Source organism: Pagrus pagrus (genome assembly GCF_965226575.1).
Source record: "Pagrus pagrus genome assembly, chromosome: 12".
NCBI classification, from domain to species: Eukaryota; Metazoa; Chordata; class Actinopteri; order Spariformes; family Sparidae; genus Pagrus; species Pagrus pagrus.
The window spans coordinates 19,936,946-19,962,385 of NC_140196.1; the positions used below are offsets into that span (position 1 = coordinate 19,936,946).

The following is a 25,440-nucleotide window of genomic DNA, read 5'->3' on the forward strand; positions in this document are numbered from 1 at the left end:
TGCACTGAATAAACACAGACTTTATTAAATAAATAAATACAAAATAAATACATTACATTTGTAACAATTAGAAATAACATTAGAAACCATTAATTTCCTTAACAACATTAGCATATAATAACATGACTTTAACAGTCTGCAACTTTTGATTGTGAACAAAACATGAACACAAGCAAACTTTATGTTAATGACATACTGATGTCATAGTTAGACACTACCTCTAAAATATACCATCAAATATCCCAAGGTAAGCTTCCTCTTCTTTGCTGTTGTGGCTGAATATACAGAATGTAAAGAAAAGAGGGAAAGGTTTCATCAGGTGAAAAGGTGTACTTTACAGGTGTATCTGATATAGGATTGTTTTCATTGTCTACTGAAGAAAAAATATGTATTGAGTCAAAATAAAAGCTTGTAACTATAAATTCCTCTACCGTGTGTTGACAGATGAGCTGCTCTTGACTGGGGCCCTCAATGTTGAGAAGAAATCAAACCTTCTGGTAAGTGGAGCCACAGTGGTCTCAGGCTGTTTTGGGAGATTTTTTGGTGTTTTTACTGTGATCTCTTCACTGAAGATGCTTGGTCTCTGCGCAAGGAGGAGGGGGTTGTCAAGTAGCTCAGCTTCCGACAATACACCAGTGAAGATTTTAGAAAGGTTAAGCTGTTTACAGGCACCTTTGATTCGGCTTAACCCAGGACTCAATAATGCTCTGGCTATTAATAAACTGACAGAATATTTCTGTCTACAAAGAGAAAATCCCATCAGCAAAAGAGCAACACTAAAAGTAGTTTGCTTCCAGACAACTACATGGATTCATACAGCTGAGAGACACAGCTTCTAAAAGATACTTGGTTTAAGGACTAAGATGTTCAAGATGTTTACACGGTACAACAGACTTCCCACCAAAGCTGTAATATAGTAGGTACAGTATATAGGTCAGGCAGCTCCACTGTGTCTGTTGACCACAGAATGAGATTTACTGGGTTTAACACATGAAAAATAAGGCGAGGTGAGTGAACATGTCAACAACAGCTGTGTCCATGTGTGTGAATGCAGCCACAGATCTCTACATGCACACACACCTTTTTGTTGTAGTCCAGTGTGATTCTGGTCGGTGGTTTCACTGTCACTGGTGAGGGTCCTGGTTTTCTGATTTCAGGACTTAAATTTGGTGAAATTGACCTGAAAAAACAAAAATATGACTATGTTTTTACTGTCTTAACTAAAATATGAAATCTCAGTGGACGACTCTGTAGGAGAATTTATATATGACACACATTATTTGATTCCTGTTGTTTGAAATGTGCATTTTTGTCTGGCCTTACCTCAGTGGTGTTCTGGCAGAAGTAACGTAGGGCTTGACTTGTGAGTGACTGAGGAATGCTGGTGCTGATGTAGCAAACCATAAAATGTAACAAGATGTATGAAAAGGTAAGAATTCCCACACTGATTTCCTTACTGTATCTCCTGAACTGAATAAACCCAAACTTTACTCTACCTGGCATGTTGTAGATGACAGACTGCTGGACTTGAGGTTTAGTTGGACACACGGCTAATGATGTCTCGCTGGCATGCACCAGGTTCTCGTCATCAAAGTCGCCCCAGTCGTCCCATTCATTTCCAAGATCAAAGCTGACCGTCGGTATTTGTGAGGATGAAGCATTTTCATAGTGAGTGCTCTGCTTTGAAACAGCAGTCGACCTCTTTGAGTAAGCTGAGCTGGTTGTATTGATCTGGTTAAGATCGTTCTGACTCACACCGACACTGACTCCAGGGTTCATCCACACTGAGGAACGTAAACACAGATGAAATTAATAAAAAGAAGAACACACCATCGGTTTAACTGCACTCAGTCCTTTCTTTGATTCAATCTGAACAAAAGAATCTGCATAAGAACTCCTGTTTTTAGACAGACCATAAATGGTGGATTTGTATGTTGTCTATCATCAACTTCAAATAACTTTAATCTTAATGATTGCTGAAAAAACAAACTTTGTTGAAACATACATTTTGGGGGGGTGAGGGGTGGTGGTGCACATAGCACTTCTTCTACTGACAGCTGTGCTGCAGTGTCATAAAAACAAACTATAAAGTACAACAATTTGTATTTCATACCAACATAAGATACATACATTTATCATCTTGCCCCTAATGTCACATATATGTTGAACAGCATACTGTAGGTTTTTAGATTGACTTTCCTACATCTCAGTTACTTTAATATAAAGCTCTTGAGACTTGCTTAAGATAGGTAATCCATGAATATCATAAAAAGATCATCACCTGTATTTTACGTGTCAAAGACATTGTTTCTGTCTTTGTTGGTGTATTCATGGATACTTCAACTTTCTTCATCAACCATGTTAACATTATACTTTTTTCCCTATGCTTGTGTGTGCTTGTTATTCATCTCCATCGCTTGGTCCTTCGAGGACATAGTTTATGAATGCAATTCAAGGTGGTTTACCAGTGAAAAAATAATGCAGAATAACATATATAAGATATGAAGTGGAAAAAAAGTATGTTTGTAGGTAATGAGCCAAAAGATTTAAAACCACGAATGCAGTCTGACTAGTCATGAGTTTGAGTTGTTTGTCAATACTTTGATGGTGAGCATGAGATGCAGCAGATGTTTGGTAAGGCTCCACCGTCACCCTGTGCATGTCCTCCACATAGTCGTCATAATCTCAAAAGGAGAAAGAATGAGACAAAGAAAAACACAGTCAAAGATCATGTGACTATTACACTCTGCAATGTTCAAGAGTGTATTGAGTTAATTTTCTTATTCCACTAGTTTACCACAGTCACTGTTGTCCAGATGAACTATGTCTGACAGGTGAGCACTTTCTCCTCCTGTCAGATCCACAGTCTCAGTGTGAGCTCTCACTGAAGCTCCATAGTGACTCCCTCCATACCTTCATCAAATAAAACAGGACATTTATATCAATCGGCATCAGGCCACCAAATTTCAGCGAAACTATGCTCATTTTCACAAATGTTACTGTCACTTTTAACAATCTAATTTGCAGCAGTTGTTAAGTGACGGAGTGGTTTGCACTAATTAATCAAAGTAAGTGTGAAGTGTCAGTGTAAGTGTGTATACCTGGAAACAGTAGGTAGCCTCTCTTTGGGTTTGAAAGCAAACTCCTGCATGTTGACAGACACAGACTCCTCGCTCACTTTCATCTTAGGAAATAAAACATCAAACACAGACTTATTCAGCTTAGTAATACAGGAAGATAAACTCTTGTAAGCAAATAAGAAAGACATATGTATTGTTTGTGCAGTAGTTGTCTTATTCACAAAGATAATATCTGCCATTATCGGTCCAGCGGTATACAAACACAATAATGCACATACAACTTGAACATTTTTACATAGTACGATCATATCATAGTCACTATGATAACCTCATCTAAAAAGATAAAGTGAGCATAAAAACAGATGTATTGTATCTTATCTGCATATTCTACACCTGCAAACTGTCAGAAATGAAAATACTTTTAATTTCTGACATTTTTAGTACATGCCTAGACTCTCTGGTGTAGATATTATGTATTAATGTATGCGGCTCAACAACCTCACAGCCTTTGAATCCTTTGATCATTTTGTCTGAAGGCTAATTAGTCCATTCATTAGTTGTGTCTGTTGGTAACCACAAAAATACTTGGATTTCATTAACACAGCCTGTTGAAGCACAAGCATTTTATGAGAACCAAACTGACAACCTACTTCTAAGATTTAAGATGAATTGGGGTTTTTTCCCCATGTAATTTTTTTGTATATAGAATGTTTCTTATTCAATTTTGAAAACTAGTAAACAAAACAAAGAGAAATAACTGCATTGTTTTAATACATTAAAATTCTTTAAAACTCAGAGTTATGTTCCTATATTCTTTACTCCTGGTGCTCAATGTTTCTGGTTTATTTCTTATTTTTCTTTGCAGCAATTCCACTTTCCCACTGTGCCAATGACATTTCTTTTAATTTTGTCTTAACCATTGTTGACTTGGCAGTGACTCCTCTGCAGACATAACATGAAGTTTTGTTTTAGAGAGACAAGTCCTTCATAATCAACTTTGCTTTCTATGCTGCTGTGTTGTGTGTGATCTATTGAAGGAGACTGGTTTAGGATGAGGTTTATATCTTACAGCAACCACAGGCAACCTCACATTAAATACTGACTCAACAACTCTGACTCAAGACTTTCATCAGAAAATCAGTTTTCTTTCTCACCTTGAGTCGTTTGACAGGAGTCTGAGCGAGCGTGTCACACCTACTCCTCAGGTCTTGCAAATGGGATGAGAAACTGGATTCTTGATTTGCTGACCTCTTCTTTGTCACAGTTACACCTACTTTACCTTGAGAGAGGGAGAGGACACACAGATATGCATAGACCTGTAGGAGGAGACCTCTGTAATGTCGACAGGCACACACAGTAGATACAATCCACAGTGAAAGGCGCGATTGTACTCACAGCAGTCGTGGCCGCAGAGCTCCTTGTTCTTGCAGAAGTGGTTGCACAGTCTTGTGTTGCCTAAATCTGATTTTAAAGTTGTCATATTTGATTAGAGAGGAAAAAATCAAACTGTTAAATATTTCAGCATCAAGAAAACATCAGTGACAACGTTTAAGTGTAGTGCCTTGGTCTGTAGCAGGAGAGGCATTTTCCCTCTGAGATGCAGCATGATCTGTAGACTGCGGTTTCAATGCAGAGTGTTGCTCCCTCTGTCCAGTGCGATCATATGATATGTAGTATGGACTCTCAGTTCCAAATTTCTTGGCTCCAGAGTAGTACACATTGAACTTCTGCTGGATGTCCAGGCCCACTATAAGAGAGGAAGAGGTTATAACTGCTACACAGCAGTCCAGTCAAAGAGCCTACTGATGGGATGTGCAAAAAAGAAAATGTTTTTGACTGATTTGCTGAACCACAATTAGCTTTTAATACAGCCAAACTGAAAATAGGCCTAATTTTCCTAAAATTCAGCTTAAAAAAATATTTAATAATTGAACACTGTACACATATAACATGATATAAGTGTGTTACAACAAACAGGTGGATAAGAGATATCTCAGATTACAAACAACACTGGTTTGCACAACAATTATTAAACAAAGGGTATGGTGAATTGTTTATTCTTTATAAATAGAGAGCCTTGTACTGACTAACACAACATATTGATATTCTCTCTATAATATAGATGATGCACAGGATATCTGTATATATTGTTGATACATTTGTTGTGTGAAATGCAAAGTTATTTCCATGGTTACCATATTCTGAGCTGATGAGATTGACACTGATCTCCTCCCCCTTCGAGGCCTTCGCCACCTCAATCTTCTTCGACCAGCTCCCACTCTTCAACAACACCAAGTCCCTGGAAAACAAACAAGAGGATGCCTGCTGAAAATTTATATTCTACACATTCTCAAACCAGTCTGTAATTGTTTTTACATTATGGTGAATGTTCTGTGTTCTAACTTAGTGACATAAAAGTGGTGGGAGCCTGAGGTTTTTCTTTCTCACGTGAGTTTCTGGTGGAATACCACAGTGTTGTCAGAGTTTCCGATGATCAGAGAGACATAGTGGTGGTTGGCCGCTGTTCTCCTGGATAGCAGCTGTGCTTGGTTTTTTAGGTTCACCTTTACCACAATCTCTGCCGCAGCACAGCTGTACCTCGGGAGCTACAAAACACAGCCAAAACTTTAAAGAATAACAATTAAAAGCAAAAAAGCTCTGTTATATGATATGCTTTTCCCTTTGATGATAAAATTCTGCAACATCTACCTGCTCCACAGTAACTTCATACTTCGGGAGATGTATGACAGATTCTCTGATTTGGTTGCCAAATGGGGGATGTCTGTTTAGAATCTGAGTTAAAAACAATAAAATCATACCCACATACTTTACACAAGATTAATCGAATATATAATCAAAATGATCTTTAATTTCCAGACACTGCTTCACATAACATTAGCTGAACTATTTCAAGTCAGCATTAGCAACTGTGACACACAGTTGAAGCATCAGAACTCATAATGTCACTGATACAGCTCATACAGTGGATAAATTACATGTTTTGAGTGAACATCTTTTCTTTTCAAATATTACAGACTGACCAGCTCAACCTCTCTGGCGTTGGTTTGTTCAATTTTGCTGAAAGTGGTGAGTCCAGCATTCACCATAGCAGTTGAGAGGCTCTGTCCTGAAACACACAGTGTATCATTATCAAATGTTTGACACTGCATGCAGATCTACAAGAAAGAATGTTTGATTTATTAATCAATTAATTGTGTACAAAAATTAGTCCAAGGACCACTAAATGTCCATCTAGACACAGCAATGTATCCACCTATTTTCTCCAGCTGTTTGGAAACATAGGGCGAGTTTTCCCAGAGCTTGGCTCTGAAGCACTTAGCCAGGATTAGGGAGTTGAGCAGAGCAGAAAAACCGGTCTTGGATGGTTGACTCAGAAACTCTGTCAGGCCTGATTGGGATCAAAATACAATCAAAGTTAAAAGAAATATAGTCAGAGAGCATTTTGTTTGTTTCTTCTCCCTGATTTACCCAACATACATTTGCTGATGCGCATCCCATTCCTGAAGATCTTTGCTGTGTCCTGTGTGAGTCCAAACTCTTGAATTGAGATGGAACCCAAGTGAGCCTGAATCAAGCTAAAGACAAGACAATAATCACAGAAGATATACAGTGGACAGTGCATACGGACTCTATAAAACAAATTATATAATATTCGTTTTTTATTTAACACTGCTTTCCACAGGGAAAGCACTAACTGAATAAACCTACCAGTTCACTTTCATCTCGCTGGTTTTGATCTTTCCCTCCATGGGAAACCTGGAAAAATACAGTCATCTCATTTATAAAGGCTTGTGTCTTGTATTCCACAGTTAAAATCAGCGGTTATGTTATTCTTCAACTGTCAATCATATAAACATGTCTAACCTGATGGTGACCCTGTTCTTGTCCCTGTTCAGAGTGTTCAAAGACCTCTTCTCATTCATTCTCAGCTGAATGTCGTTGAACTCTTTGCTCTTCGACACCAACTCAATCTGTACATACAGCCACTTTTTATCTGAATGGTTGTTTTATTTTACATTTACACCCAAACAATCAAAATTATCTCCTTTGCAGGAACCCAGTCTAACAACACTAAAAGGCCCTATATCTGCATATTAATCATAAACATTCATTCCATGCAGTCTTATCAGGAAACCTACCAGGTCAGACAGGTTCTCAGTGCCAGCCACTTTGTTGAACTGCTTCATGGTGTCAAAGGCGACACAGTACCTCGCCATCAACCTGCCGGCCACTGCAAGGAATAAAAACAAACTGCTTAACAGTTTAATATAAGTCTCTGTTTAAAAAAGAGCATTTTTTCAAACATTTTAATAAATTTCCTCTCTACTGCACCTGTAGGTTTGATGTTAATATCCTCGTCCATGTTGATCAGACCAATCGCGGACAGAGAGTTGAGGTTCCTCAGACACAGTTCTAAGAGACGACAGGAGAAACAGCAATCACTTTAAACTATAATAGCGGGATAATGTAAATCATGTGCACAACTAACCCAATATGCTACCATAGTGAATTCACTGTGGCCCACCTTGCAATTTTGCTTCGATTCCGTATCTGTCCGAGTTAGCAGAGAAACCTGAAAGTGGGAGACAAGGCACTGACAGGTTTAACATACAGTGACGAAAAAGAATCTGGACACTAGTTCTGCTCTTTTTGTTTGTGTTTTGAGCTCTGACCGTAGTGTGTGGGGTTCTTGAGTGCTCTGATGTAGAGGAAGGTGGAGCGTATCCAGTCCAGAGCCATGTTGACATCACTGATGGTTTGGAGAACAATCTCAGCATTCAGGTGCTCAACCAGGTGACAGTGCAAACTGGAGAAAAGAAGTTTAATGTTACCTCACATACTGCTGTATAATCTCTCTCCTATAAGAATCAGAGAGAGATAGACTGAGAGAGAGAGACTGTGACTGAGCTGTAATACCTGCTCTCAATGATTTCCATCCCATTCATAAGTTTCATGTACTTGTCTTTGGTTTGCATCTTGGTCATGATCACTGCAGTCGCGGATGTGTCAAACTAGTAGAAGAATTGTACGTTATTGATTGTGTCCACCATACTAAAACCAGCTGTTGCCATCTTTCTTACTTAATCGACTGTATTTAAACAAATGCTATTTCCGTAGCAGCTTCAGAAACCTGTTTGTTAACATTACACTCTATCAATGTAGAATGTTAAAATGGCACATTTTCAATAAAATAAAATACATACATCAGTTTCTTGTTTTTGTGGTGGTGCACAAACCCTTACCCACTGGTGTTAAGGGAGATTTTAAAAAAAAGAATAAAGTATGCCATTATTATTCTGCCCTTACTTGTGGTCTTCCAGCTCGGCCAATCATCTGCAGCAAGTCGGCCTCGCTGTACTCCTCACAGGAGCCTGCCACATACTGCATGGTGGACTTGATCACAACCAGATGAGCAGGCAGGTTTACCCCCATGGCCAGAGTCCTGGTGGTAACTAGGGCATTCAAAATCAGACCACAAACACAAACTCAGTGCCTATGAAATACAATAAAACCTCATTTCAAACCACACCAGCAAAAGCAAAAGTTTCTGAACGTTTGCTGCACTAAAGTTTGGTAAATTTGATGGTATATTTTTTATTAGAGATGCAGCAATAAGTTAGCCTATGACTAGATTAGAGGATTGGCATAAATATATATACATATAGGTCATTTTAAGTCATACCTTCTGCAATTTATATTTCCATTAAACATTTACACACATTTTTAGCACAACCCTGTATTAACAAAGCTTTAACTGAGGCCTTAATATGTTTCAACACAATATGAAATACTTTACAGTTGTATTTCCTGTTTATGTTCACAGCATTACAAAGAAAATAAAAACACAGATCACGTTGCACATGTATATAGTCCCATATCCATTTATGGCAAAGCATAAAACTATATTAGTAACAAAGTCTCACAGAGGACAGGCAGGTCTCCCACAGCGAAGGCATTTTCTATCAACTTCCTATCAGACAAGTCAACTCCTGCGTGGTGGAAACCAACTCCTAACATCATCAGATCTGAACCATAAAACGAAACACAAAACAATGTTATACAATTGATAATCACAGCCACAATCAAATGAACATGTGCTTTCTTACTGGATCTGGACTGAAATAGGATTCAGATTCTGCATCTGGTTGGTCTTGATATTTCAAAAAGGGACTCACCTCTCAGTTTTGAATCCAGGATAGAATGTGCATATTTCATCAATCTGAACAGATTACAGAGACAAGAGGATCATACTTTAGGTGAAATTAATAAAATAAAACTTAAAGCATTTGATGAATAGTTGCATTTGTGAGAAGATGTATGTATTGATGAGTAAGAAACATGCCTTTGTTTGTGCTCAATGCTCATGATGAAACGAGCATCCTTGGCAAGAACCGTAGCTGACTGCTGGGCTCCTTTTCTTGTAGAGCAAAACTACAAAGTAACATGATAATAAGGCCAAGTAAAAATCAAGAAAATCATGGAAAACAAACACACAAGCAAAATAAAAAGCTGTCTGGCCTAATCTTCCACACCCACCACCAGTGCAGGCTTCTGGTCGGAGTATGTTTGTATGATATTGGCCATCTTGTAGTTGAGCGACAGGTCAAACTTGAATTCTGTTTGGTTTGGGCTGCAGGGGAATCCCAGCACCACCTTCCTCAGCTTCACTGGACGGTGGCTCTCGTCCATGTACAGATATGTGGCTGGACCACTCTCATTAGACAGCCAGTCTGCTATCTGATAAGAGGCAGACAAGACAATGATACAAACAGTACAAACACAGAACTGTGTCTTTGCACAACAGTGTACCGATGCAGTGCAGTGCCCTTGTGAATTCTTTACTACATTTATCACAAAAACAGATGAGTCCAATTAACAGATTTATCAATGAATCATATCATTCTGAACGATTTGCCCACATTGGCTTTTGAATTCTCTTATCCTAAACAGATTATCACTGTGCTCTTTCATTGATTCTCTGAGTGAGCCACTTACATCAGAGATATTGGGTATGGTGGCTGATACAGCCAAAAACCTCATAGAGAGGCCTGTCTCTGGATTCTGTGCTGTCCTGGAGGCATGCACGGCCTTCATCCTGCTCACCACCACTTCCAGCGTGGCACCACGGGTCGTGTCCTTCACCACATGCACCTGGAATAACAGCATTTGTCATCTTACATATGGCTTTCTTAAAGGCTCAACAGAGATGTTGGTATGTAAGTAAAGTAGATTGAAGCTGTCCTTTATTACTGCATTCCATTATTAACATGAGGAGGTGCATCTCGGTCTGGAATAACTGTGCAGGTCGTATGCATTCTCATAATATAAGGACAAGAACATGATGTATTATATTTCTTTAATGGCTAACCTCAGTGAAAGACAGTGCTGAGCACAGATGCTAATGATGTGCCATCATGCAATGTGGCATAATTAAAAACAATGTAGACAGTATATCTTCTGGAACATGAGAACAAAGTGAGCTTGAACTATTACACAGGCAGATTATGAGATGCTACGAACACTGAAAAAATGGGCCTGTGAACAAAACATCTGACATACACACTGACCTCATCGATAAGGAAGAGCCTGACTAGCTGCAACAGACAGTTGTCTTTCCATTTTCTTGTCATGCTGTCCCATTTTTCCTGGCAAAAAAAGACAAATACACCACTGTAATCAAGTAAAACTTCAGATTTTATATTTGATTATATTTCTATCCCTCAAAATGTATTGTGTTTGTTTAACCAAGATGCAGTGCCAAGTCACACACAGGCGTGGTCAGGATGATGTGGGAGTCCTGAATCTCAAAGAAGTCATCTATCTCTGTGTCGCCCGTCAGCTCCTTACAGTTCAACCCCAGAGGGCCAAACTTCTTCTTCCAGCTCTCATAGCACTGACTGCAGAGAGCTTTGATAGGGGCTACTGGCGAGAACAAACAGTGAATCTTTTTACAAGACAGTCCTTTGTACCTTGGAAAAACCCTAAATCTATAATTGAATCAAAAATCAGAATACTCTGAAGAAAATGTTCAAAGCAGTGTACAATTACAGTCGGGTGTACTGTGTGGAAAGATTGTTGCTCTTCACTGACTTTGTTTGTGAAGTTGTATTTTATTAGGTACAGGATTTCTTCTTCCTAACTGTATTTTGGTACACAAGCTTAAACTCAGACTGAATCTGTAATGGTATATTACTAGGGTGTACAAACTTTTCTGCTTACTATAGACAGCTTTGACATCTCTCCAGGGCTCTGAGGTCTCCATTAGCAGACGAATGATGGCCAGTTCAAACAGCACTGTTTTACCAGAACCCGTTGGAGCACATGCCACAAAGTTGTTTCCTGTGTAAAGAACCTGTAAACAAACCAAAAGTAAAACCCTCCAGGAGACACTCACAGTCACGGTTAGCTTCTGACAGGTTGTAACAAGACAATATATTCATCATCTTATTCTTAATCCACAGCATTCTGTTTATAAAGGCTTTCAGATAATGCTTACGTCATCAAGTGCTTTGGACTGAACGTAGTTGAAAAAGGGGAACTCTTTGAAGACGGATCTGAACTTAGCTGCTGTGTTAGCACTGGCTCAGGAAATCAAACCACATCACTTGTGAAATTACATTCCAAGCATTCTAACACAGTTCAAACACTTTCTAAAATGTTTGATTGTTTACTTACACATCAACAAAAAGGATACGGATTTCAGAAACTGGTCTCAAAATTCCTGACCCAGAGGACCCTAAAATGTGAACAATCAAAACATACATACATTCATTTTCAGTCACACTCACTGAATACACTCATTCCACCTTGATGTTTATATGAAATACATTTTTGTAGGGGACAGAATGAAGGAATTGTTTTTGTACAGGATGTAAAGTAAAACTGCAGAAATTCCTGCAGAGTACATGTGTGGTTACACCGGTTTCTAATGTTTCTGTCTGCTGCTTTTACTGCTTTACTGTTCACCACCTAGTGACTAGCATGCTTCATTACAATGGTGCGGTCAATGGGGGGAGCTCACCTCAATTCACCTCATCACACCCAAACACATTGTGGCAGCTGCTGCCATGGCTAGACATGGGCATGCTCATTAGCTGAAACACTTTACAGAAGCTATGTGCGTGTTATATGGTAAACCAATCATAGACGTATGAGCACAGCGCCTGTCTTTGACTGTGTCATTGCAGTGCAGCACCTTGTATGCGGAGCGGCTGAGGCGTCATGGGTGGAACGACGACTCTCTTTGTGCCCTTGTCCTGCATCTCTGCATGTGCCGCCTGCTGCGGGGGTCGGCCGCTCGCTGCAGATGAGCCCAGAGGAGGGAGGGGTGGGAAGCGGGGCTTGGGGGAGAAGGGAGGAGCTGCCTGGCTAACTGTCGCCCGTGGCGGCTGAAGAGGAGGAGGCACTGTCGCCATGGTAACCTGACTGAGAAAAGTTTGAGGTCTGGATGCTGTCTGGCTGCCGCTGCCACTGAGGTCATCTGTGTTTGACGAGTCACCTCCATTGTTCAACACCTGAACCTTGAACAAGCTGTTGTGGGAGGGAGGAGAGGATATGGAGGGAATAAAGAAGTGAAAGAGGAGGATGTAGAATGTGAGGGGGGGAACTATTGGTGCTGCTGCAAGCCTGGAGGCTTATTTCGTAGAAGGCCAGGCATTCTGGCCTCTAGCAAGAAGGCTAACATGGAAGATGGTTGAGCATCTTTTCATGTTCTTATGAACTACCCACTGATGCAAAAATCAAACCTCTTCAGGCTTCTCCTGTAGTACTATTGTAAGTGAGCGTGTCATGGATTCCAATAATTTGAGGGATTAAAGAGTGAATCAGCACTACATTGCATTTCTGGACAGCAAAAATATGGCTTTCATATGGTGAAAAACATTAATCTTCCAAATTTAAGCATTCTATAAATTATGTAAATGATGTTCTGCATCCGCCTCCAAAGAGAAAAAAATCCTTGTTGACCTGCTTTATGTGTCCTTAAATTTCTACCATTTTGTAATGTCTGAAAATGTGCACACACTCTTTAATTCGCATCAGGTAAAGGTCATCCTGACAAATAACTGACACTTGCCTTCTCCGTAGAGGTGGACTTTTGCTGCGGTCCTGTGACAAACACCTCCTGCTGATGGCCACATGACCAGAGTCCTGCGGTGTTTCATCTCCGCCACTGCCACTCTGCCAGGCGCCCTGAGGGTAATCCCTGAACCCTTCACCTCCCCAAAGGCCATCACATCTGCCGCTGCTGTTGCTGCCATCCTGAATTTCAATCTCATCTTTGTTATAACTGTAAGGACTGTTGATTTTTGATGGTAAGACCGTAAGGCCAGCTGATTCTTTGAAAGGAGGCAGGAACATCTTGGGTTTCTGTGAGAAACCTGTGAGTAATATTTAAGAGGGACTCAGTTGTAGGCAACTGTAATTGATTTGGCTGTAAAAATTATGGTTGACTATTTTGCCATTTTGCTTGCTGTTAAACAATAATGTACAATAGGGGATTTACCATTCCAGTTATACTAATCAATAAAAGAATATATCACAAAAGACCCATATCTTGGTTTGTTTTACGCAAGTCAAGGGAAATTTAGAATACTGTCAAGCCTATTCAAGCGATCATGTCAGTGAGTCATATGGTTAAATTTAGTAGGGCTTCAATAGGCAAAATACTGAGCAGTTTACTCAAGTCAAGTGAAATGGAATTCACCCTAATCCAGAGCACAACATACTGTATAGGGTGGAGAAAGACTCTGCCTCTTCCTGCATAACCTGCGTGGCCGGAATCTGGGAAAGAGATGGAGGCGCTTCCAGCCGCCATGAACTGGGCTCCTGGTGCAGTGGCTTTCTATTAAATACATTCCAGAGGGAAAAAAACATTAATTCAGCTGAGAAAGGAAGATGAGCGCGGGATTATGAGGCATATCTCTTTGTACTCACACTTTGTGGACAATGGGTTTCTCAAAAAACAGATTGTCCAGGGACAAGGTGCAGTCATCGGGGGCGAGCATCTCATCAGATCATGTGGGCACACATTCGAATGCAACAAGGTGCAATGTCAGTCACTCTCTATGGATCTTGGTTGGGAATATCTGGCCAGAGAAAGAAAAAAACACAGCAGAAATAATCTGAATGCAAACACACGCCAATACATATATTTGTAGCCATGTATTTACAATATAAGTATAACTAAGACCATAACAGATTCTACAATTCAGGGTTTTTTGAAGATTTGTTTTAAACCTTGACATTAAGCTAACATGGGAGATGGTATGACATCCGTCAATGCAAAGATCAGGCCTAATGGTGTATAGTTAGCTCAATCATAATTAAGCAGTCAAACTATTTGGGAGTTTAAGGAGAAAATCATCACAGCATTCAAGTTTTGGACACATATACAAATGTAATATGTGTTCAAAAATTGTATTTGAAATATGTGTCTTATTTTATAAAACTGCCAATATTCCTTGTTATTTAGCATAACCATTGAAAATACCTAGAAATTTTACATAATTGAATGCTCTCTAAGCAGCTGCTGAACACAGCTACATGAAAAATGTTTTTGTATTATTAGAGGTGCAGGTAAATATCTCATAAGTTAGTAAAATAATATGCCAACTCTCATCATGTCACTACTTTTCCAGGCTGAAACAATGAAGGTAAGTTAGCCAATTTAGCTTTGCTAGCTTAAAGTTAGCTGGAACGCTAACAAGTGAACAACAAGCTAGCAATATTTAAATGAGACATTTTAACTAGCTTACATTCATCAAATAGCTGCATAGTCGCCTATTATCATTTTCAAAGTAAGCTATTCTATTTTTTCTGTCGTGTACCCACCTGTAATAATGAGGAAATGTACCCCGAAGATATCAAAACTGTGTTTAGTCTGGTCAGAGGTTAACCCTTGACCCCACCATATTTGATATTTCAGTCAACGTTCGCCTCTATCATTCTCGCACGAGCACTATTCATTAGACTTTTTTATTGAAAAGGTTTATCTGCAGCATAATATTCTCATCACATTTTAAGTAGGCCAGCTGTAGGAGTTGTTTACTGTCTAATTAATTTCATACTTTGTCAAATGTGTACTCAAATACAACGTGTCTTCCTCTTCACAACACATGTGACTGGGAATAACTGAACCGGCTAATCACCGGCTACGAAGGCAACAAAGACCTGTGAGAAGACAACCATGGGGGGATAGTGGTAACATCTCTCCTCTGTTGGTATAACGTTTCAATTCTTGTCTGTGCGTCAGTGACAAGTTATAACAGCTAAACCAAATCTGCTCTGTAAAAAAAACACACCAAATAGTAAGTGAAGTTTCAATTTATGTTATCAATGAACACGGTGAACCGCCATCAACCTAAAAAAAAAAAATCTGCTACCCAAAGGAGATGGTCATTAACTCAGGTTTTTTATGCCTCCTATCTGGAATGAACCATTGCAAATCTTTTCGGGGGAACATGGCGCCGCTTCGTAACATTACGTGACGAAATTGTACGAGACGGTAACTTATGTAAGTGTTTAACCATGGTTGTTTTATACTATAGTTACGCAATTAAACGTAATAATTGGAGCATTTCTTTGTTCTGTTACGGGGACGCCAAATGTATGTACGGTTACCCTTACAAAAGAAATGATGTGTCCCACACCAGACCACCACGGAAAATGGCGACTGTGAAATAGATGGAAGACGAAAGTAAGAAATTATTCAATGCAGCTTACAAATCTCTCCCTATCTGCATCCGCACCGCTCGAAGGTAACGTTTGTATGTTTTTCACCATTGTGTTGATATTTGTATAGCGAGTAGTTGGGGACGATTGTCATTAGCTATAGTTTAGCCTGAGGAATAGGTTTTGGTTTGGAACAGCCTTAATGGAATGGTCTGCAGCTTCTGCAAGCAGCATCCAACAACACAGCGTGATATAAACGACAGAGAAACGCCACGATACCCTTACGGAACAATGTATAAATAATCCAGTTTGTCCTGGATGTAGGTACCTTTGGAAACGTACTCCAACTATTGTGGGATGGCATATAACTGAACTACTATGCTGAAAGTTTCAGCTCTATTCAAAAATCCACAACTGCTCATCAAAAGCCTTTTTACGAGGTTCATCCTTTTGCAGTTTTGGTGCTGTTGTGTTGTTTTCAGATATATCGTTCTCAGCCACAGGAGCACTCACTTGGTATGACACTTTTATTGCCCTTCAAATCTAAGACCTCTTACACTGGCGACCTTGTAGCGTTATAAATGGCCACAATTAATCATCTTAGCAAAGTGTCAAGTATGTGTTATATTTAGCTAAATTTACTTTCTAGGCAGTGAATGCTGATTGAGTCAAGTAGCTAAGTCTGGTGACATTGTAAGTAACTAATCTGTTTACTTTTCACATCAAACAATGCTATCTATTGCAAACAATAGCTCCTAAAATACACATACAATTCAATATTCGACTAAGTGAATGCCCCAAGAGTTTTATGTCATTGTTACGCTTTTAAAATTAGCTAAACGCGTGCTACAAGCTACAAGAACATATCCTCTTAACCAAATGGTAGAACTATCGTAACCATCACTGATTTACAATTGCGTTTAGGGCCACAACTCATGATTACTGACATTATTTGTTTAATCTGCAAATCATTTTCAATTATTTTCAACAACAGTCAGTTGTTACTTGAGAATTCGCTTGGTCAAGGAATATAAGCTAACAGCGAAAATCCTCCTTACAGTTTTGTTAAACCCAAGCCAACCTGTAAATGACTTGTTTTGTCCAACTAGCAGTCAGGAACTCATACATTTCTGTTTCCTGTCATATAAGATGAAGATCATCAGTAAATCGTAATAATTTAGGAGCTGGAATTAGGGAACGTTTGGTACTTTCAGTTGTTCCGATTCCGATGCTAGTATCGGAAATGCCACCGTTACTGCTGAAAATGCAGGTACCGGTATCGCCGAGTACGAGTCAATGCACCGATCCAATACCAATATGTAATTTAGAAACGGGACCCCGCTACTTCCCAGTCCGGTCCATTAGCTCTGCTCAACATTACACACCAGAAATCTATTCTTCTTCGCTGTTCTAAAAGCCAACACAGGAAGTTGCACTGTGCTGCCCCTGGCATCAGCCGGAGCTAGCATCATGTCAGCTATTTGGAAATATTTTACCCTGGATCACCCCGACAGTAAAACGGCAACATGTTCAGTATTCAAGGCTGTAATTTCGAGGGGTGGCACGAGTGTTGGCAATTTCAACACCAGCAACCGTATAAAACATTTGAAGACGCATCACGCGAAAGAGGAATCATTATTCCTAGATTATTTAAATTGCCGTTGCACTACTGTTGTACTTTTCCTAGATTTATTCATTTGTTCTTCTTTGGTTATGGCTGACTACCAGAATAGATAAAAGAATGTTGTATGGCAATCGTTCTCTATTCTCTCTTTATTCTCAGCATTTACCTGAGCAAGGCCATACAACAATGATAGCGATAATATCACATCCATACAGGGTTAGTAGTGTGTATATAGCTGTTAAAAGAAACAAATTCTTGGTACACGCTGGTATCGGATCGGTACTCGATATTGGCCGATACCAAAAGCCCAGGTATCGGAATCAGTATGGGGAAGAAAAAGTGGTAGGAACATCTCTTCCCTCACTTGAAAAAGACTCAACGCAACATTATGAAAGTATTGGGTATTTTTACAAGTTGACAATTTAGCTGGAGCAGCCAAACAACAAAAGGCATAGCAAGCCAGCTAATATTACTTGCTAGTCCAAAAGCAAGAAGGCCAGCTTGGTGTCTCTCCTTGAAGCATTTCATTTCATGAAGATCTCGTTAACAACCAAAAGCCAGTTCCGAGATTTACTCTTCTCTGGCCTCCTTCTCGGTCACTCTCGTTTTATCATCTTAGCTTCCTCCGTCATTTTCCTCTTCGGTCTCTTCATCTCCGTCATGATGTCCACAGAGGCTGCTGAGCCCGGTTCCATGGTCCGTTCACCCGGTTCTTGTTCTGATGTCCAGCAGTGTTGCTAATATTTCCTGCTCTGGGCATGAAAAACCTCCTCCTCTTTGTGGTCTTTGTGGATACTGATGTCAATGCCAAACCCTCCGTCGGTGCACTGAGCTCCATGTCTGGTCCAGGCAGAGTGAGCTAGCTGCATGGCTAATTGAGCTAAATATCTAATGGTAACTAGCGGTAACTTTAGCAACATGTAAAGCTCTATGTCATCAGGAAACTCCGTAAATCACTGTAAGTTGAGACAATGGGACAGAAGACATCAGAGGAAAACCAGAAAACATTTTTATTTATAAAATGCGATTTTCATTTCACCCAATTCAGTAACATACTTGGTGGTGTGTGAGGCTATAAAGCAGTACGCACTTCTCTTGGAAGATTGTACCAAAGTCCTTTTCGGTAAGCCTTGCCATTCGGCAGCCATCTTGGCAATGCCCCCGGGCAGTTATTTTGGGCTAACGAGACCAGGCCCCTTTCTAAATAATGGAGAAAGAGCAAGAAGTTCACTGTTAATGGTCACCGGGACATAAAAACTGCATTTATGTATTAAGTAGAAAAACAAACAAACAACAACGCTTAAAAAGCCGCTGTAAACTCATCCCACCAGAGCACTTGAACAAATGCGAGTTTAATGTCTAATGTTTGAACAGCCTCACCTTTTTTAGCAATCCTGTGTATTATTGTGATAATCTCCTCTTCCAAGACGATTAGAAGTCAGTGCAATGCAACAAGGTGATTGGCAAATATCTTCCCTGGTTCGGCTGCTATAAGCAGACAATTGGCTTTGCAGGAAAGGGGCAGGATATGTGTCATATAACCGCCATCTCTGTTGTTACAGAGTTTTCTATTCAAAATGCCCTAAGGGGTCTGTCTCTCTCTTACAATGTCCCTGATCGTACCTGAAAATCCAGGTTACATAGTGCAAGAGCAGATGCTCAGAGCTCAGAGTGGGAATGATGGAAGCACCATTCTCCCTGTTACAAGTCAGTGTACCATTAAATTGATGACACTAACTCCAGGGCTAACCCCTTAACTTCCGAAGATGAGACCCAAAACCTTGGCACTGCTAGGTTCACAGTATAACGTTACTGCAAACTTTATTCGCAACCTCACACACGGGCTCTCTTTTCTTTTACCTTCTGTACCTACTGCACTCTCGCTAAAGCACAAAAGCCTCAAACTGACTTATTCCATAAAGGAGTTTGCTACTTGTATAACAAATTTTAGTTTAAAAAACATGTTATAAGTACATAATGAAAAAAATCCCTATGCTTAGGCCCGGCAGGAAATGATTTAGGCTCGGTGGGCCCCTGGTCTTGGAATACACTGATGAATACCCCATATAAGACAAAGGAAAACAGAAAATCTTCACAATTTAGAAGCTGTTAATTAATTAATCGTTTGAGCTCTATTTGCCTTTTATACTTTACCACAATTTTTAGACCATAGTAGCATCTCCTAGTGGCTGTAACACTCATTACACCCTTTGCGCAAACAATGTGGAGGATTTTGCTGTTAAGAGTCTAAATGCAGATTCATTCCTCTAAAGTGAAATGTTTCTACATGCAAAGGCTACGTAAGTCAGTGCTTACATGCAAACTTAACCGAATGCTTCCACTGAGGGTAGCTTGATCCTGCTACCGCAAACCAACACAGAGTCAGCTGTCTGCTGCAAAACAATGCAGGGTCAACTGCATGTGGCAAAACGATGGAGAGTCAGCTTGCAAAATTGTTGAACCAGGCTTAACTTTTGCTGCAGAGACAGTTGATTTGCACTTTGCTGCGTTGGCCAATTGAATACATGCAAGCATACCTTCCTGGTGGATTTTTTTGTAATGCATCCGCTGTATTTGTTCAATTTACCTGGCAATTGTTACAACGACAGACAAAATAGTTGTAGCCATGATAACTTTGCAGAGTTGCAAAATCCTATCAAAATCCTTGGTATGACAAACTAAATTATAGTTTGTTTTTTTGGTGTCTAATAAGCCTTTGAACGTAATAATATTTCCCAAAATTTCAAAACAGCCCCAACCAGCACTGCCCTCTGTGCTGTTTGAAGACAGGGTTAACCGCCATCACCATCCATTTATAAAAACACATGAAACTTCACCACGAAACTCACTACCACTTAATCCCAGAGGCACAAGGACATTACAATGGCATAATTATATGTTTAAAAGATGAAGAGAAAATCAAAACGTAGGGTATTTGTTATTGTGGAGAGGCAGGCCTTTGCGTTAAGAGAGAAAGTTTTAAATTTAACCGTTATCTAAGGAGGCTTTACTTTTCATTTCAGGTCATGGCAGCTGAAATGTCGTGTCTGACAGCCGTTGATGAAGATGAAAAGGATGCAGATCCTGAGATCAATGCCCTCACGCTCCTGCAAGAGCCAGTGAGAATGGCGCAAGAATCTGCCTCTTGCGCAGATTCTTTCGGCAAGCCTTCTCTGAAACAAAACAATGTCCTAGATGTTCTGTCAAACACAGATATGTTATCTCCAGTTGGCCTGGGAAATGGACCTTCTTCGCATCAGGCTACACAAGCCCATGAACTCAACAGCATCTCAACAGAGAAAGAAGAGGCAAAGAGCATCACTCCACTAAAGACTGTGCAGGAGATTGACACTGCAGGAATTTGGGGTTTTGACGTAGACTCACCTGAGAACTCACTCGATAATTTTAGTAGTGCTAGTGACCTTCATTGGGACCCTCACAAAGAGTTCATGCAGTTCCTATGGGAGGACCATGATGATTCCCCTGGTGAGGAGCCTAAAGAAGAAGTCCTTCCTACCAACAGCCAAAGGAGAAGGAAACGGAAAATGGACATGGTTGTCATGGTGGATCCCTCAGAAGACCTTTACCCTGATCTGAGCCACAATTCATCTGAGGAATTGTCTGATGCAGAAGGCCAAGTAGACTCTATTCCTGTCAGAAAAGTCCAAAAGTCAAGGAAGTTCTCTAAGTCACAGTCTTCACCAACAGTGAAAGTTTCCAATTACCCCAATGGTACTGTAAAGGCCATCAAGGAAATTCTTTACAATGCGCCTGCAAGAAATTCACACGAGAACAGTATAAATCATAGGCTTACACCATTGAAGAGGAGGTTCACAATAAATTCTCATTCTGAGGAGAAGCCATCATGTTACCCTTGCTCAAAATGTAACCTCATATTCAAGAAAGAGCACCATTTGCATCGTCATATGAAGTCTCATGTTGACCTTCCGAATATTTCGCCAAAGCCCTTTATATGTCGAGAATGCGGACAGTCCTTCAGACAAAGTGGTTTGCTTATTGAGCACATGTCTATCCACCACGAAAAGAGAGAGCGACTCACTGAAGAAATTAAAGGCATCAATGATAGGAAGAAAGATGATAAAAATGCTAAGCTTTTCTGCCCTCAGTGCCCATTCGGAACAAACTGCCCAAACGCATTTGTTCAACATGCGAAAACGCATGAGAAGGACAAGAGAAAGTTTAGATGTGACAAATGTAGCTTCAGGACTCTGAGTGAGAGTGATCTTAGGAGACATAACATTATGCAGCACACTGTTATTACAGTTACAAAACAGATCCAGGATGACGAGTCTGCAATCTTCTCCTGTAACGTTTGTTCTTACAGAGCTTTTAGCAAAAATGTTTTTAAGAATCACCTGCTGCGGCGCCATCAACAAACCTTTGAGGAATACGAAGCTGCACAGCATACTGAGAAAAATGCACAACCATCTAAAGAGCAGCACATGCCTACTCGTAAAACTCCTGTAGAAGATGCAGAGTTTACATCTAAAATCTCGATAAAAAATCGGATTTCTTCCAAAAGAGCTTGTTCACCAAGTGAGTCCAGTGACATTTCAGACTTGTTTAAGAATAACAAGATTAGGAGAAGTCTCAAGTCCCAACTAACAGAATCAAAGCTTGACAAATCCATTAATGTTCTCCTGTCCCGACAAAGACACGGAAGGAAAAATGCAGACCAGAAGAAGGAAAGCAATAATGGCAACACATCCGTTCAGAATTCCACAGGTGAAAAATATAGCTCTGATCAGTTGCCAGGAACATTGACTGTCAAGGTTGAAGATTCAGCTTTATCCCCAAATGGCCATAGGGCATCATCCAGCACAACCAGTAGGGATCTAAGCCGCAGTGGTGTACACAAGTTAAGCGAAGATCAGTCAACAGTCAAAAAGTCACCGTCTAAAAGGAAGATGTCCATCCCATATCGCAATACATCTGACCAAGACTCATGTTTCATTTTACCAAAACCATTGGCAAGTCCCAAGAAAATAAACCAAGAAGAAGTGTCAGACTATGAGGAAAAAGACATTTTCCAGTCAGATGATACAGATGTCAACACTAACCTGTTTGATGATGATGATGATGATGATGATGATAATGAAGATATCAAGAGAGAAAAACAAAACATAATCTATACCTATAGCAGAAGAATGTCCATGAGGGGTGCTCTTCAGGCATCTAAAAGGCTGTTTGAGAAAATAAAGACAGAAGAGCAAGAACAGAGCAGCCCTGAAATCAAAGAAGAATGCATAGAAACAGAAGTGTTTCAAGAAACCTTTGAGCCCCACCAAATACCATTGATGGAGTCCCTCGCTGAGGATGTGTCAGAGTTGGATTCAGACCACAAGAACTGTCCATACTGTCCCGCAGTCTTTGAGTCAGGTGTTGGATTGTCAAATCATGTCCGAGGGCATCTTCATAGGGTCGGACTAAGCTACAACGCACGCCATGTAGTACCTCCTGAACAGGTGGCTTGTCATGACAGGAAGCCACGAATTAGACGGAAGATGTCAGCATTCAGGAGATTGAAAAAAGGTATTTGCACCTTATTGCATGCTCTTCCTTTAAAGGAAAACTGCTGTATCCTGTATGACATCTTGGCTTTAATTTTTGTGGCTCTGGTCATAAGGTATTTTGGTTATTAATGAGCATTGAATTTAAGTTTTTGCTGAGGTATCGTAACACAGCATCGTCACTAAAAATGGGTAAACTGGGACAGCTTGTCAATAAACTCTATGAGCATATGTTATCCTATTGGACCTCTTTGTAGCCATGTTTGAGATGTCAGCAATTATGTTAGTTAGTTCAATGTTCTCATGACCAAAGGAAGAAATGGAGAGACCTGCAAAAGTAAAAGTTTTAAACTGGGTTTAAACTGTAGTTTTCCTATTTAAATGTACTCTGATGTCATATCATGTTGTACTCCTATTGTACAGTGTTAATGTTTCTGATGTTTTGTTTTTTCTTTTTTTTTCAGCGTTAAGGATGGAGTCGGACTCTGAGACCATGAAGAGCATTCACTCCTGTCCATTATGCGGGGATTCTTTTGACAACAGGACTGGGCAGTCCAACCACATACGAGGCCACCTCAAAAAGCTTGGTAAAAGCTTTGCAACGAAGAACAAATCCCCATTAATGTTACTGCGGGAGTTGATGCGTGACAAGAAGGAGTTCCAGCGGGCAGTTCAAATTCTTGGAAAGAGAAGGAACCATTTCCAATACGGTGCTTCACCAAAGCTGTCCAATGTTGATTGTTTCACGTCACCGTCCACTGGAATCCTCAGAAATAATTCTATTACAAGTGCTTGCACTGAAGCCAGACCCCTGAAGTCCATGTTTTCTTTAGCAGAAATGGATTCTGAAGAAGGGCAACTTGAGACTAAGCTGGATGTTAAAAATTCACTCTCTGGCACAAATGCCTTGATAGGAATTCTGAAGAAGAGGAAGTGTCAGGAAGATGCCAGACTGAAGGGGTGCTCTCAGATGTCAAGAAACACGCTAGCAGTTTCTTCAAACAGTGAGCACAGTTCAGGCTCAAGAGTTGCATCTTCACTGCCAAAGTCGATATCCGGTGAGTAACTTATTCATTGTAGTGACCAGATAGGTTAGGCTAGAAGCATTTGTACAGAGAAAGGATTTTATATAGTTTTCAAATTTTAAATAAGAAATGATAACTGTAAATCTGAAAATATGCAATTGAGTGTTTAGTGTGTAATGGGCAGTGTGATGTTTTTTTCTTTTGCACACACAGCATGTGTCATCACTTATGCTTTGGGTTGGTGGCTCCGTCCTAGCCACTATTTTTGTTGAGTCCCATTCCCAGGTTGTCAGATTGACAGATATTAAATTAAGTTTTAAAAACTTGTTCAGAGGAAAAAAATAAATATGACCTCGCCTGTATATAATAGGCTGGTCATCCACTGAAAATGTCTTGCCTGAGCTTTTGAAGGAGAGCTTTTGTGAGAGATAAACAAAACGTATATTCTAAAATTTGCATTGAGACATTTCCATTTTGAGCAGATATCTGAGTACTGGTCATCAGATTTTTATGTGTTATAGATCTGAGTCGTCATCAGCATAGAGGCGTAGAATTCAATTATTTTAAGATTATCTGGCCAAAACAGAAGAACATGTACATAATAATGCGGAAGATAATAATTTTTGTAGATGTCATAACCTTAATTGCATTTAAAGTGTCAAATGGAAGAAATAATCCATGCAGACTTTGTAAGATTAAACGAGCCAGAACATGTTTCAATATTTCTCTGTTACTTAAACTGTGAGACTTTGTTGGTGAAGACTTGTTTGCTGAAGCATAGTCTGGCTCAAGATTCGCAGACCACTCCTCCTTTACTGTTAAGACCTAAATGTATAACATGTTAAAAATATTGTATTCATTTTTTAATGGCCAACATATACTGTATTCTGCACAACTGTGCAATATGTTTGTAAATCTTAAAAAAGAAAAAACAATGTGTTGAAATGAAACCTATAGTTTACATTTGAAAAGCTTAGACATTGTTAACCTGCCAAATCCTCCTCAACAACAATAATAAATAAGCATCACCATATTTATTTTTTCACTTCTTTGTCTTTGTTTATTTTGTATTTTTACAGAGAAAGGTGAATTCAACAGGAAGGTGTGTGTCCATTGCAATGCAACTTTCCACAGTGGAGTTAGCTTGTCTAATCACCTCCGAGCATATGCAAAACGAAAAAGGACTGCCTTACTTGAGGGACATGGTAAGTGCCACCATCAACAGCTCAACTCAGACACCAAGAAAACACACCAATCCAAGAGCAGATTAGCAGTCTGGAGCATATTGAGTTTTTTTAAATTTTATTTTGATTATTAATTTTTATTACAAAATAAGACTAAATACAAATGACACAAATAAACAACACAAGGACAGTGTGCCAGAGGTAACAGACAGAAAGATACAAATGTTATCTGTGTCTCAATTTGGGCACCACATCTTTCAAAGGATGGCTGAACTGAGTGTTGTTAAATGAGGCGGTCTAGTC

The 25,440-nt window shown here is 39.8% G+C and overlaps 2 protein-coding genes across 8 annotated transcripts in view; one reads left to right on the forward strand and one right to left on the reverse strand.

Annotated features, from left to right (window-relative positions):
- hfm1 (helicase for meiosis 1) lies at positions 1-15,428 on the reverse strand. Of its 4 annotated transcripts, none has more exons than XM_084369959.1 (40): positions 15,273-15,428; positions 14,037-14,188; positions 13,829-13,944; positions 13,177-13,480; positions 12,298-12,632; positions 11,797-11,838; positions 11,599-11,669; positions 11,322-11,454; positions 10,873-11,024; positions 10,670-10,747; positions 10,098-10,253; positions 9,639-9,839; positions 9,445-9,533; positions 9,278-9,321; positions 9,026-9,127; positions 8,409-8,554; positions 8,019-8,113; positions 7,775-7,908; positions 7,627-7,674; positions 7,434-7,514; positions 7,241-7,332; positions 6,966-7,072; positions 6,810-6,857; positions 6,579-6,676; positions 6,355-6,489; positions 6,122-6,207; positions 5,790-5,873; positions 5,529-5,686; positions 5,276-5,379; positions 4,642-4,827; positions 4,476-4,541; positions 4,235-4,359; positions 3,102-3,184; positions 2,798-2,913; positions 2,601-2,684; positions 1,497-1,784; positions 1,324-1,387; positions 1,081-1,180; positions 432-583; positions 1-275 (listed from the first exon to the last, which is right to left on the reverse strand). In XM_084369959.1, exons 2-40 carry the CDS (start codon positions 14,105-14,107, stop codon positions 221-223), a joined length of 4,629 nt encoding a protein of 1,542 aa, XP_084226085.1. In that variant the 5' UTR covers positions 14,108-14,188; positions 15,273-15,428; the 3' UTR covers positions 1-220. The 4 variants fall into 4 exon arrangements, with proteins under 4 accessions (XP_084226085.1, XP_084226086.1, XP_084226087.1 ...); XM_084369960.1 differs by having other exon boundaries at positions 15,251-15,307; XM_084369961.1 differs by lacking the exon at positions 15,273-15,428 and adding an exon at positions 14,934-15,039 and having other exon boundaries at positions 10,873-11,021.
- Positions 14,725-25,440, forward strand: part of znf644a (zinc finger protein 644a) — a 14,785-nt gene continuing 4,069 nt past the window's right edge. Inside the window, exons 1-4 of one of the 4 annotated variants that reach the window (XM_084369962.1) lie at positions 14,725-14,755; positions 20,421-22,950; positions 23,393-23,986; positions 25,033-25,158. In XM_084369962.1, coding sequence (XP_084226088.1) covers positions 14,750-14,755; positions 20,421-22,950; positions 23,393-23,986; positions 25,033-25,158 — 3,256 coding nt within the window. In that variant the 5' untranslated portion in view covers positions 14,725-14,749. Of the gene's footprint in view, positions 14,756-15,298; positions 15,319-15,562; positions 15,616-15,654; positions 15,860-20,420; positions 22,951-23,392; positions 23,987-25,032; positions 25,159-25,440 lie in introns of those variants that run through there. The other 3 variants (XM_084369965.1, XM_084369964.1, XM_084369963.1) reach the window with 3 other exon arrangements.